The 13,685-nt window shown below is 36.3% G+C and overlaps 1 protein-coding gene across 1 annotated transcript in view; it reads left to right on the forward strand.

Moving 5' to 3' along the window:
• Window positions 1-13,685, forward strand: part of NEB (nebulin) — a 232,193-nt gene that overhangs the window by 146,962 nt on the left and 71,546 nt on the right. The window contains 14 exon segments of the mRNA XM_078146167.1: window positions 650-754; window positions 848-952; window positions 1,324-1,428; window positions 2,378-2,485; window positions 2,591-2,704; window positions 3,158-3,355; window positions 4,405-4,509; window positions 5,191-5,295; window positions 5,392-5,496; window positions 6,361-6,468; window positions 9,062-9,175; window positions 9,516-9,713; window positions 10,629-10,733; window positions 12,454-12,558. Of these exon segments, the coding sequence (XP_078002293.1) occupies window positions 650-754; window positions 848-952; window positions 1,324-1,428; window positions 2,378-2,485; window positions 2,591-2,704; window positions 3,158-3,355; window positions 4,405-4,509; window positions 5,191-5,295; window positions 5,392-5,496; window positions 6,361-6,468; window positions 9,062-9,175; window positions 9,516-9,713; window positions 10,629-10,733; window positions 12,454-12,558 (1,680 nt within the window).

Raw genomic sequence — 13,685 nt, forward strand, 5'->3', positions numbered from 1 at the left:
TGATTGCCTGACTTTAACTGTATTTAAACATCAAATACAACTTTTAAAAAATTCTCATTGATTTTGAATTATCTGTGTCTTTTCCCATTCCCATGACTGCTAATATGGATAATTGAGAGTTAACCGAAAAGAATACCTGACAGTAATACATACATGCACACATAGACAGATAGACAGATAGATAGATATGTCATAGAGATTCTTCAAAAGCTACTGAAACACTTTTCAAGTCTATTTTATTTCAAGACTAGTCAAGTAAACAAGCATTTATTAAGCACTTACAATACGCCACTATCCTAAGTCCTGGGGATGCAAATATAAGCAGAAAGATAATCCCTGTCCCAGCAGAGGGAGAAGGAAAAGAATGGTAGAGAAAGTCCAAAGAGTCAGGAGTGCAGCCTGGAAAGGAATGAAGACATATTGGCCTGGACATCTTCCTTAAAAATGAAGGTTTACCAATCAGAGGAAGAGCCATAGAGATAGAGAATACTTCTAATGTGTGAAATCCAGGGGGGCACTGAGTTTCCAGGGTGAAGAGTTTTTTATAGCATGATAGGGAGTCTGGAGCAACAGGAGTGCCGCCCAGAGAGAAGTATCTTCATCATTATGTCTATATAATATGATCTCTTCTTTTCTCTTTTGGCTTTAGAATGTCTATAAAGCAGACCTAGAGTGGCTCCGTGGTATTGGTTGGATACCCCTGGATTCTGTTGAACATGTGAGGGTAACTAGGAACCAGGAAATGGTGAACCAGGTAAGTGAAGCATCCTTTGAATTCATACTTAACATCATATGTCTAGTGCGCATAGAGGATCAATCTGTCTTAATCTGTTCTGTCCCTTTACAGATAAAATATAAGAAAGATGCTCTTGAAAATTATCCTAACTATACAAGTGTGGTTGATCCTCCAGATATTGTTCTAGCCAAGATTAATTCAGTCAATCAGAGTGATGTAAGTATCCTTTTGACCAACTGTGGAAGTAAGCTGAATAGTTCAATTGCCTAAATACTTGAAGGACTTAATCATTTTCACGTTGATGGCATTGTCTAAAATATTACCTACGTAAACTATGTTGAGCAAATATTTTGGCAAAAAATCTGAGAAAATCACTAGTAAATATTTTTATGCTTTTAGGTAAGAGTAATGCTTTTCTCAAAGCCATTTGTATTTTTACTAGCTGAACCTTATTTGAAATGAAGCCAGATTGAAGTTTCTGAATGAATTTTACTCTTATTGTTTCAGATGTTAGGCTAAGTACCGCGTTGCTAGGCCCAATAGAAAGTCAAGGGTATACTTGTCTTAACAAGGTTTGTTTTCATTAGGTGAAATACAAAGAAACATTTAACCGAGCAAAGGGCAAGTATATTGGTTCTGCAGACACTCCCCACCTATCCCACTCCAGAGATATGGCCAAACTGTTTAGTACGGTAAGATATGTTTTGTAATTTGTAATTATTTAAAATGCAACACGTGTTTAGTCTTAAGTTCATGTCAATATTTACAATCTTGGCTGACTGCATCATCAGCTGCCATTTTCTTCTTGATAGAGCGGAATTTTCCTTGTTTCAGATAGATGAATGTTTATTTTTGTCCTCTGGAAGTAACACTTTAGTTAGTAACAACTCGTTATGTCCAGGATAGGAATTAGTCCTTCATATAGCACTCATTACTAATCTAGTATAGACAGCTTTCTTTCTGTCTTGAGTCATTTATGACATAAGTAGTTGATAATTCTTCATGTAATCATAGATTTAGAATTGGAAAGGATTTTAGAGATGACCTCACCTAACCCTACCAGATCTCTCAAATCCCAGCTGTGTGACTTTAGATAAACCACTTAAATTCTTTGAACCTCAGTTTCCTTATCTGTAAACAGAAGGGGTCCACCCTTATCATCTCTAAGATTCCTTAGATCTAAAATGTATGATCTACAATCTATTTTGCTACTCATTATAAAGTGCCTCAACTTTTATTGATTTGATTTACTCATCATGCCTACATAGTCAGGGATTCTTAAACTCTTTTTTTGTTTTATAGATCTTTTTCTTTCCCCCAGTCTAGTCAAGCCTATGAACTCATTCTTAGAGTAATGTTGTTTTATTGCATAAAATACAGAGGATTATAAAAGAAATAAATTACAGTGAAATTCAGTCACCAAAATATTTTTTAAAAGTCCATGCATCCAAGGTTAAGAACCTCAACTATGCCATAGATGGACTATAATACAAAAATCCTGTAAAGCTGGTTTAACCTTGCCTTTGACACAGGCATATTATACAACCAGGTTCTAGTCTCTTGGTTATCCTACTATATATCTTACTAAAGGTGAAAATAGATTTTGTCTTATTGAAATCTTTTCATATTTCCTTTGTATAGATATTGTATAAAGGGTCCTGGGAAGGAACTAAAGCTTATGGCTATACCTTGGATGAACGGTACATCCCAATTGTTGGTGCCAAGAATGCTGACTATGTGAATAGTCTGGTCAGTATGATTTTTTTCCTCTAATATTTGTGTGGATCATTTTGTGTAAAAGACTGACTGGTAAGAATATGCTCAGTGATTCTCAATGGTGTTAATGGTTCACAGCTTAAATACAAAGAAGTATATGAAAAACAGAAGGGCCATTACCTGGCTGGAAAACATATCAGTGAATTCCCAGCTGTTATTCATTGTCGGGATTTCCAGAAAATGAGGAGTGCGGTAAGTAAGGAAAGCTACCATATTGTTTTCTTTAAAAATTTTTTTTCTAATTTTTACTTTGTATTGATGACTTCTGGGTTGTTTCACATCAAAATGTCACTTCTCAATATGTTCCCCATTTGACCCTCCCCTAACAAGGAAATAGTTCAGAGAAACTGACCAACAAAGCAAACATGTCTGACAGCATGTGTACTGTTCTGTCCTCATTGTGCCCCAACTCTCTACCAGGTAGAGGGGAAGGAGTGTTTCATCATCATTCCTATTACCTATAATGAAGAGGAAAAAGAGGTTAAGAGAAAAAGAAGTATTAAGGTTTTTCTGTAAATTGATATTTAGTTCATTAAATACCTTCCTGTTTTAATGACCCTGACCTATGATATAATTAAAGTCTCAATATGGCTAAGTATTCTAACACATTTTAATTACTTCTTTTAAAAAATTAATGCCCTTTAGTTGAACTACAGAAGACATTATGAAGACACCAAAGCCAATGTCCATATTCCCAATGACATGATGAATCATGTACTGGCTAAAAAGTGCCAATACATCCTCAGTGACCTGGAGTATCGACATTACTTTCACCAGTGGACATCTCTGCCAGAAGAACCCAATGTCATTCGTGCCCGAAATGCCCAGGAGATTTTGAGTGATGTATGTATTTTATATATACTACTCATGGGTAACATTTCACTGGCCCCTGGACCTCATTTATCCACCCATATGCTTATATACCTCTTATCCTCATATGATATCTGTGCTTTGACACAAAGTGATATGGAACAAATATGGGTAGAAAATTAGGACTTCTTTGGTATAGGTTTTTGGTCCCTATGAGACTCTTCTTTGGTATGCCAGGGTGTGTGTGTGTGTGTGTGTGTGTGTGTGTGTGTGTGTGTGTGTGTGTGTGTTTCTCTATTCTTTATCAGAGTGTACCTGACCTTCTAGAAGTGGAGTGGTCCTCACTCAGGGACCCATATATAATAACATAAGCAGGGTCAAATTAAGATCCTCTGAGGTCCCTGGGCACCATGACCCTGGTACTCCCAACACACTCCTCCATTGCTTGAACTAGGCAGTGGGATATTCAAAATAAGAGTTCTCCCTGATTCTTTGTAAGTTGCCAGAAATGGAGGGCAAAGAGATGAAGCATTCCTATATGCACGTCTTCACTATTTCTTTTTAGTCCTAGCTCTTATGAATCCTGCACAAGATTTGTGTTGCTCTTCTAACTCAATCCCATGGGTCTTTAGTACTGGAGTTATCCTTCCCCACCACTTGTAAAAATTAGATCCAATCTTGGGTCCAGAGGGAGGGGGGGGGAGAGGCCTGTGGTACTCTAGTTCCTACCTTGGGGATCTCCAAGTAATAAAGATAAAATCTTCTGACCCAGAAAGAAAATAGGTTTAATGCTTTGTTTCCTTTAACCATCTGACACCTACAGTCCCCCATTAGATTGTGAGTTCTTGAGGAGAGGAATTGTCTTTTGCCTAATTTTATAACCCCAATGCTTAGCACAAAGCCTAGCATACAGTAGGCACTTAATAAACCCTCATTGACTGACTGATCCTGATGCTTAAAAGCCCTTACACTCTGGAGCCCTTCAACTCGTGCCTGATTAAACCTAATTGATATGATGATGTTAAAATGAGCTACTGTAGATAAGCTGACAATTGCTGCTTTCCACCCTTTTTCCATTACAGAATGTATATAAAGATGACTTGAACTGGCTGAGAGGAATTGGATGCTATGTCTGGGATACGCCCCAAATCCTTCATGCTAAAAAATCCTATGATCTCCAAAGTCAGGTAGGTAAAATCCCCTGAAAGATTGGGGATCAAGAAAAAGCATTGTTGGTATTTGTTGATTTTTACAAATAATAATAATAATTCTTTACCTGTTTTTAGCGATTTTCAGTTTACAAAATATTTTCACACTCATTATCTCTTAAGCTTCACAACAGTCCAGTGAGGTACACAGAAATTATCCATAGCCTCCTTTAACTGATGAAGAAACTAACAGGTGGCAAGGTTAGATAACTTTGTGTATCATAACATAAATAAAAGCAATGCTGAAACTGAAACCCAGGCAAATTCCTAGTTCTTTCTAAACACAAAGCCATCTCTATTTCTGATGGTAAAGATAATTATTTAAGGGGAGCCTAAAGACCTTCTGCCCCCAAAATATCTTTGTTTCTGGTTTATCACAATAGTGCCTGGGTGTGAAGGGTGGAGAAATAACTCAGTAAATCATTATCAGACCATAACACCAGTATCTCTAAAGGATTACTGAAAAGGTAGATTTTTAACTTTGGAGAAGGGAAAGGAAAAGTCTCCTACAGATACAGAAAACACATTTTACTCACCTCACAGTTTCACTGTTAGATCAAATATATGTAAAGAACATAGCTTTAGACATAGCTTTGATCATATTGTCATCTACTAACATTGGTGTTCTCACTTTCCACGTGTTTTGTTGTTCTCCTATAGCTGCAATATACGGCGGCGAGTAAAGACAATTTACAGAACTACAATCTGGTCACAGATACTCCACTTTATGTGACTGCCGTCCAGAGTGGCATTAATGCCAGTGAGGTAGACTGCCTTACATCTTTACTTTCTAGCTTTATCTTTACCTCTTTGTCTGCTAGTTTTTAAATAATGGAAATAAATAACCTTTTCTGTTTGTAGGTGAAATATAAAGAAAATTATCATGAAACCAAGGACAAATATACCACAATTCTAGAAACAGTGGATTATGACAGAACGAAGAATCTAAAAAGTCTTTTTAGCAATGTAAGTTGGGTTGCTTTTTTTCATTCTATCTGCTTTTTAAGATGAGGAGAAACTTGGTGAAGAGGGAGAAGGGCTCTGGCCTAAATTTTTTTTTTCAGTCCTCTGGATCTCTGCTTCTGCCCATAAATCATCATAATCTCTAGGATACTACTGTTCCAAACCCCATGGCTATAATTTATTGAGCTCGTGTGTGTGTCGGGGGGGGGGGGGTTGGAGGGGGATGGTGCTCAACATTATAAAGAAATTCAGTCATTCACATAGAGGAATGTACTCAGCCTTGACCTTGAGCTTGAGTTTATCCTCTCTCTCAGCCAAGGACTTTGACAATGAGCAAGAATAACCCTTCCTTTGCCTTTTTGAATAGCCTTGTAGATCAAGACTGAGATTTATTAATCTTATAGAATCCTTGAATTGTTAAAAGTAATGATGGCTATTTGGGGGTGTCAGGCAAGGCTAAAATTAAGAGAAGGCTATAGTATAATAATAAATATAATAACAACATTTATAAACTTTATTTTATTTGTAAAATATTTATAGATATATACTTATGTATTTATTTATAAACTTTAAGATTTACAAAGTATTATACATGTATTATTTCATTTGATCCTTACAGAAACCCTGGGCTGCAATTGCTATTATCATCGTCTTATAGATAAGGAAACTGAAGTGGGCATATGTTAAGCGACTTACTCAGGGTCACACAGTTAATGAGCATCTAAGGCAGGATTCAGACTCAGGTCTTCCTGATTCCAAGTCTAGCACTCTATCCTCTATACCGCCTCGCTGCCTCTGTGCTTTTATAAGAGATGTAAATTAGAACAGATTTTTCAGTAATAACATTTTATTCTTTGAACCTTTCAGAATCTCTACAAGGAGGCCTGGGAAAAAGTGAAAGCTACAAGCTACATACTACCCACCAACACAGTCTCCCTGACACATGCCAAGAATCAGAAATATCTGGCTAGCCATGTGAGTGCACTTAAAGTGTGATGTTTATCCCTGCCAGTGTTTTTCTAGTTTTATTTTATCCTGTCCACATATATCCTCCATTTTCATAGGATACACTCTCAAGGCGAGTTATTATAGGCACTTACCCATAAGCTTTAAAAAATGTCTTTTGACTGACAAATTGATAAGCAAGTTGGCAGACACGTTACTTATGGCCAGGAAATTCTTCTCCAATATCTTCTGGGAGTAGACTCAGCTTTTAAGGTTTTCAGCAAAGACACTATTTCAGAGATTCAATCCTTCCTGGTTCGTACTTAAGAACTTAGCCACTCAAATCTTTCTTTGTCATTTTTTCTATTCCCACTCTTAGGAACCGTTTTGGTGACATAGAGTTAATGGGGACGTACAGTAGCTAGAGAGGGAAAGATGATAGAGGACACCTAAATATAGTTCATTTTTTCTTATTTTGTGTGACCATAAAAATAAATAAATAAAACAATAATCATGGTAGATTAATCATGTAATGTCAACCCAGTTGTTTGGAAAGTTGATTGATCTTTTTTTTTAATCATTCAAACCAACCACCTGGATTAAAAAAAAAACGTTGAAATTTAATTGTGGTTTTAAAATCTGGATTTAGTCCAAATAGGTCTTATGTATAGCTATGGCTACAAAAATATTCAAATTGTAGAAATATTAGAGGCAAATGAATAGTCAGCATAATACATACCCACAGCCCTGGAAAGGATGCTCCCACCCTCTGACCTTTCACATCTAGAGCATCTTCCTATAATAATCTAGTGGTGTGGCATCCACAGTTCTTTTGCCTATGGTTGGTGCTACAACCTTTATAATGTCATCTTATCCTAGAAAACTTCAAATAATTTTGTCTTAGTTTTAGTTTTTATGTTGAAAACTTTGGAAGTGTTCAGATATAGTAATAAGAATGCCACGTGGTTTCCATGCATCAGTAGTCACTCTGATATCTCCTCAGGAAAGCAGAAATTATTAACTTTCTTCATGTCATGGACCCCTTTAGAAGTCCAGAAATGCCTATAGACTCCTTCTTTAAAAGCATAAAATAAAATCCAGAGGATTATAAAAAAAAAACAATTGAATCGAAATACAGTTATTTTTTTTTAAGTTCACAGACTCCAAGCTAAGAGCACCTGGCAAACTTAGAGTGTATGAGAACCTGAACAGTAGGAGTAGAGGACTAAGACATCCAACTAACAACATTTGATATTTTAACCATTAGGTTCACTCTCCCAAATCTTCATGTAAAGATTGACCTGGTTCCTCCCTTGTAGGCTACATCTACCCCAGTATACCTGTTGCCATCAAATACTCGAATGGATCTGTTCTCCTATCAATCAGATAGCCTCCCCTGATGCAGATAGCCATCTGCCTATTTGAATCCTCCCCTGTTCATATCCTCCCACTAGTTCACCTCTGATTCTGTGCTCAATGTTCTGGGGACCTTCTTTTATTCCTCTCTACATAGCACAGGTAACAGGGGAATATACAGGCTGTCCACCATTTATCCTTCACCCCTCGTCTTCTTTTTTTATCAAATATTTCATTGATGACATCCTTTACTCCAGTTCTTCTTCATAGTTCCTTATTTGTTTTGTGTTGCAGCCTTCTAACATCAACAATATGCCTACCATTGCCCTCTTAGGGATACTCCTTAACTTCTCGACAGCTATAGTATTCCATGACTTACAGCCATAATACAACACTGATAGAATATTGGCATTAAAATAGATCTTTGTTTCTGAGAAAGTATTATGAGCATTAAAGGAATTTCCAATTTCCTGAAGGCAATTCATACCAGTCTCTTACTATTGTTTAATTCTGGGCCCATCTCATTATGCATTTGCTCTATATGTTATGTACATATGTGTATATACACACATACACATGTGCCTATATCCATATATACACCACTGAAAGAGCTATATAGGTTGTCTATATAATTGCATGTCATAATCTGAATGACAGACATTCCTTATCCATTTAGTTTATCCAGTGTAGATGATGGTTAGGCCAAATTTTATGAGTGGTTATGGATTTCCTCAGGTAAGCCCTTCAAAGAACATGATATAAGTCTAAAAATGAAATTTAAATACCTAAAATTATGTTAAAAGAAAAAATATGGTTATACACTAAAAAATAATACCAACCATAACCATATTTACAGTTTATATAAGGTAGTTATTCAAAACAATATGGCAATTCCAAGGCATTGCAGTGCTTAGCACAGGGCTTGGCATATAGAAGGTATTTTACTAAATGTATATTGATTGATTTCATTACAATCATATGAATCACAGAAACTGTATGCAGGAGAACCACCTTAAAGTTAGCTTTTCCTATGTAGTATTTAGAATATTTTATGAAAGGCATTAGACAAGGTTTATGACCAAGAATTTTGGGTTTCCAGCCAAATTTTTAAAAATACAGAATTTAATCGGGCATATTGTTATTAGTTTTGACTAATATCAAGAGAAACAAAGCTTTTAAGATTATTGGATGATGGTATGCATTCCATATAATTTAGAAGGGGTTGCATTTCTCTTAAAATCTGAATTCCTTTGTCTTTATCCTACAGAACAAGTATCGTGAAGAATATGAGAAGTTTAAAGCTCTCTACACTTTACCAAGAAGTGTCGATGATGATCCAAACACAGCAAGATGCCTTCGTGTGGGCAAACTTAACATTGATGTAAGTGATTCCAAAGGTGGTCCTTTAAATGAGAGCACGTAATTGAAAATTTCTCTATCATGCACACTAGAACTCTTCCTCCTAAACAAAGTATTTAGAAAGTGTGTATAATCTATCTTATACATGGGAAGATGCTATTTAGGAGAGCCTCTAAATTGCCTTCCCTCCCCCACCCCCATGACTGGACAGCAAGGTGCTTGCTTTGCAGGTTAAATGCATTCTTCTGACTGTATTGTGCTGCTCTTTCCAGTTTCTGTGTCTTAGGAAAAATGAGCTTCTAAAAGTAATGCCTTGTCACAGGGCTCTCTGATTGAATTGTACTATTTTTTTAACTTCACAGCGCCTCTACAGGTCTGTCTATGAAAAGAATAAGATGAAAATCCATATTGTGCCAGACATGGTAGAGCTTATTACTGCCAAGGATTCCCAGAAGAAAGTCAGTGAAATCGATTATCGCCTCCATCTGCATGAATGGATCTGCCATCCAGACCTGCAGATCAATAGCCATGTCAGGAAAGTCACAGATCAGATCAGTGATGTAAGTGTATTGCTTTTCTGTAGAAGAGTTATTATTCACCCCCAGAATAAAGTAGAGTAGTCATCTTGTGTTTCTTTCCCTCTTGCTTTACTCAACAATACATTTAGTATTCAATCTCTGACCAGTTTCAGGTACTGTCCTACCTAGAAAAGTAGACTAAATAATCTCTTGAAAGGGTGATACAGTGGAAAAGTGTTGAACCTGATGGCCCAGGATTTGAATTCAGATCTCAACTCTGCTATTTACTATCCATGTGACTTTGGGAAAGCCATGTAAATTCTCTTGGTCCCAGTTTCCTCATTAGTAAAATCATGGGGTTGAACTAAATTTCCTTCTAACTCTAGATTTCTTATCTATGCCCAAGATCTCTATTCTTTTGTGTTAATAAAATGAATACATAAAATTGTTATATGGCACCCTTTGCTTTTAGTTCCCATGATCCATTATGAGAGGTCATATAAGTATTCTTCATATTTTTCATTTTTAGTTGATTTGTTTGATCTGGATCTGTGAGTTTGGTAATAGAGAGAACTTCCAGTGTGGACACTCCCTCTCTTTAGGTAGATCAGCAACTCATTTTAAACTTAAAATCTTAGAGAGTTTCTAGGGACACTAAAAGGTTAAGTGGCTAGCCCATGGTCACAGCATCAATGTATCAGAGAAAAGATCGTGTCTTCCTCCAAGGCCTATACTTAATCCACTGCATCATATTTCCTCTCATTTTTATTATTATCTTTTAAAATATACATGTAATATGGATACATAAACATTATATATGCATATGTGCCTGTATGCATAATAAAAAGAATGAGAGGGAGAAGGAAAGGGGGAAAAGGACTGAATAGATAGCAAGAGTGAGAGAGTATATGTATTAAATTTTTTGTTTGTTTTTTCCTGTCTGTTGAAACCCTTTAGATTGTCTATAAGGATGACCTCAATTGGCTGAAAGGCATTGGTTGTTTCGTCTGGGACACACCTGAAATTCTCCATGCAAAACATGCCTATGATCTGCGTGATGATGTAAGTTTGACTCAATTTGACTTAATATGTGGCTATTTATTAATGTATAATACGTATGCATATATTATCAAATATGGACATGTATGTGTGCATATATACACCTATCTTTATACACGTGTCATATGTACAGATATACACATATACAAACATGTCAGTACCTATCTTACCAACCATTTCCTCTATAACTAAAGGGAAGGAAAAGAAAGCAAATAATCTTTGTGGTTTAGGGTCATGCGTTAGGGACAGCAAATGCAGCTATATCATAGGCAGTGAGATCCCCCAACAGGCTTAAAGTGGTTCAAATGGTGTGAAGAAGTGGCTGGAAAAAAGAAAGGCGAAGAACTAGATAGATGAGTCACAAACCTGAGAACCCCCAGGTCTGTGCAGTCTTGCTATGGTCTCTCCCACACAGAAAGCCTTGACAAAATGGTTTGTAGATGGGGCTCATTAGTTTGATTTCAATAAAACCTCAACATTTTGGAATTTATGATCATGTAAATTGAGGCTGGGCTAAAGGCCCTTTTTGGTGAAGACTTACGAAGTAAATTGACAGAGATTTCATGAAGAAGGTTTTAAAGTACTTGAGACAACAGTTTTCAAGCATCCTCAAGTACTTATAAAGACTCATTTGAGCACAAGGGATATGCTCATTTAAATCATAGATAAGAATGAGTTATAATTAGAAACAGGCTATTAATAAACAAGAGACAGCTAGGTCGCACAATAGATAGGAGGATGGTCGGGAGTCAAAAGATCTGAGTTCAAATCCAGCCTCAGAAATGTAATAACTATTTGATCCTAGGCAAGTCAGTTAAACTCTGGCTGCTTCAGTTTTCTTAGGTGTAAAATGAGGCTACCTTCCAGGGTTATTATGAGGGTAAAATGAAATAACATGTATAAAGTGTTTTGCAAGCCTCAAAGTGCTATGACATAACATCTGTATAGCTCTTTGCAAACCATAAAGCACTACATAAACATTTGCCATTAATAATAATAAGCTGCATTCTTTCAAAATAATCTTATTCTAGATTATTCACTAATTCACACTGGCTTTCCCCTGCTTTTCTATATCACTGGGGCCTTTCTGTAGTGTGGTTTTTATTTTTTACTAATGCATTATGCAAATGAAGCTTCAAAAGGTCTGAAGGAGCACTGTTGAATATAGCTGTTGCAAGTAACAAATAAGCTAAAATTTTAGGAAAAAATCAGGATCAGAAGAAAATACTATAATAATGATATAGCATCTATATAAATATGCATCTATATAAGTAGCATCTATATAAATAGCATACAGATAAATATGACCAAGCTTAATTGTAGCCTGGGTGGGGAAGAAGGGGGAAAAAGAATAAGGTAAAAAGTGTGCAGCAGAGAACAAAAGAAAACCTACAAGGAAGCAAAGAAAAGATGGACAGCTCTCAACACAACATGTAGTATTGATCATATAGGTTTTCTTAAAATAGAAATTTATTTTATTTATTTTGAATCCTCTCTTACATTATGCAGTACAAATGGTTTTTGCTTTTCTTATTTTACATTTAAGTTTACAGTATGTTTCTTTTTCTTTTCTCATGTATTTAAGTTTTAATTTTTAAGTCTAAAATAAAAAAGTAAAAAAACAAAAACAAACCATAAAAAATAATGATATAGCACCATTAATTCCTCCCTTCCTTCTTTTCTTCTCTCTTCCTTCCCTTTGTCTCTTTTCTTCTTCCTATAGATAAAATACAAATCTCATGCAATGAAAACAAGAAATGACTACAAATTGGTCACAGATACACCAGTCTATGTACAGGCGGTCAAGAGTGGCAAACAACTGAGTGATGTAAGTGCCTGTGTGGAAAGTCATTCTCCAGGTAGTCTGAGCTCAAGGAGAGAGGACGTATAGGTTATATTGTCCTAGAACTATATGTCTGAGGCAATAAGGTTAGAGTCCTTTCTTCCTGGGAGATGAGGGCCTAGGTGTTGGGATCCTCATGCCTGAAGAGGCTGCTGTTTCACTATTTTTTTAGTCATCTATATTATTATTGTCAATGAACTGGAGATTTGGAGCTTCAAAAATATATTTTGATGCTGAAAGTACCTTAGAGGCTCAGCAATTTCATAGATGTGTGTGTTGTCATCCATGCCTTCTCAACCCATATGACTCTTGTCTATGTCTTCCCATAAATCCCCACAGGGAGTCCAGCTATTTTGCTAGATAAATGGAGATAAATGGTGTGTTTTTTAGCCCTGGACTTTTGTTCTTATAAATAAAAATTGATCCTTCTTTTCCAAGGCCTGACAGGCAGCACAGTGGATAGGGTGCTGGACCTGGAGTTAGGAAGACCTGAGTTGACATCTGGCTTAGACACTTACTAGCTGGATGACCATGGACAAGTCACTTAATATCTGCCTGCCTCAATGGGGTTAATAATAGTATCTCCCTGCCAAGGTTGTTATGAGGATAAAGTGAGATGATGTTTATAAAGTGTTTTATAAACTTTAAAGCACAATCTAAATGCTAGCTATTATTATTAGCTATTACCTTTCTCACAAGAAGGTAAAAATATTGCAACATATTTCCTTGGTATTTCCAATAAAAAAAATTACTAGCTCTTCTGCCTGAGTGAGTTTTTCCTCTTTGGTTGTATCAAAGCCTACTTCCATCCAACAGACAAGATGGTTCTTAAAGGATAGTTTTCCAGTAAGAAACAAAACTACAAGGTTGAAGTCAAAAGTTCCCTGTTTTCTGTGTTCAGAACTAGCTGTTCAGATATTTCATGTCCAAAACTGGATAAAGAACTAGCCTCAGAGACAGGATGACCTAGTTTCTAGTCCCACCTCTGACACATATTAGGTGAGTGACTCTGAGCAAGTCACTTACTCTCAACTCCCAAGTAACTCTCTGAGAATCTAAGTTGTGGAACAGGTGCTAATTTGCATTCTTCACCTTGGTTCTTCTCCCAGAGT

This window comes from Phascolarctos cinereus, unplaced genomic scaffold (assembly GCF_003287225.1).
Source record: "Phascolarctos cinereus isolate Bilbo 61053 unplaced genomic scaffold, phaCin_HiC Scaffold_726;HRSCAF=1367, whole genome shotgun sequence".
In the NCBI taxonomy this organism is placed as follows: domain Eukaryota; kingdom Metazoa; phylum Chordata; class Mammalia; order Diprotodontia; family Phascolarctidae; genus Phascolarctos; species Phascolarctos cinereus.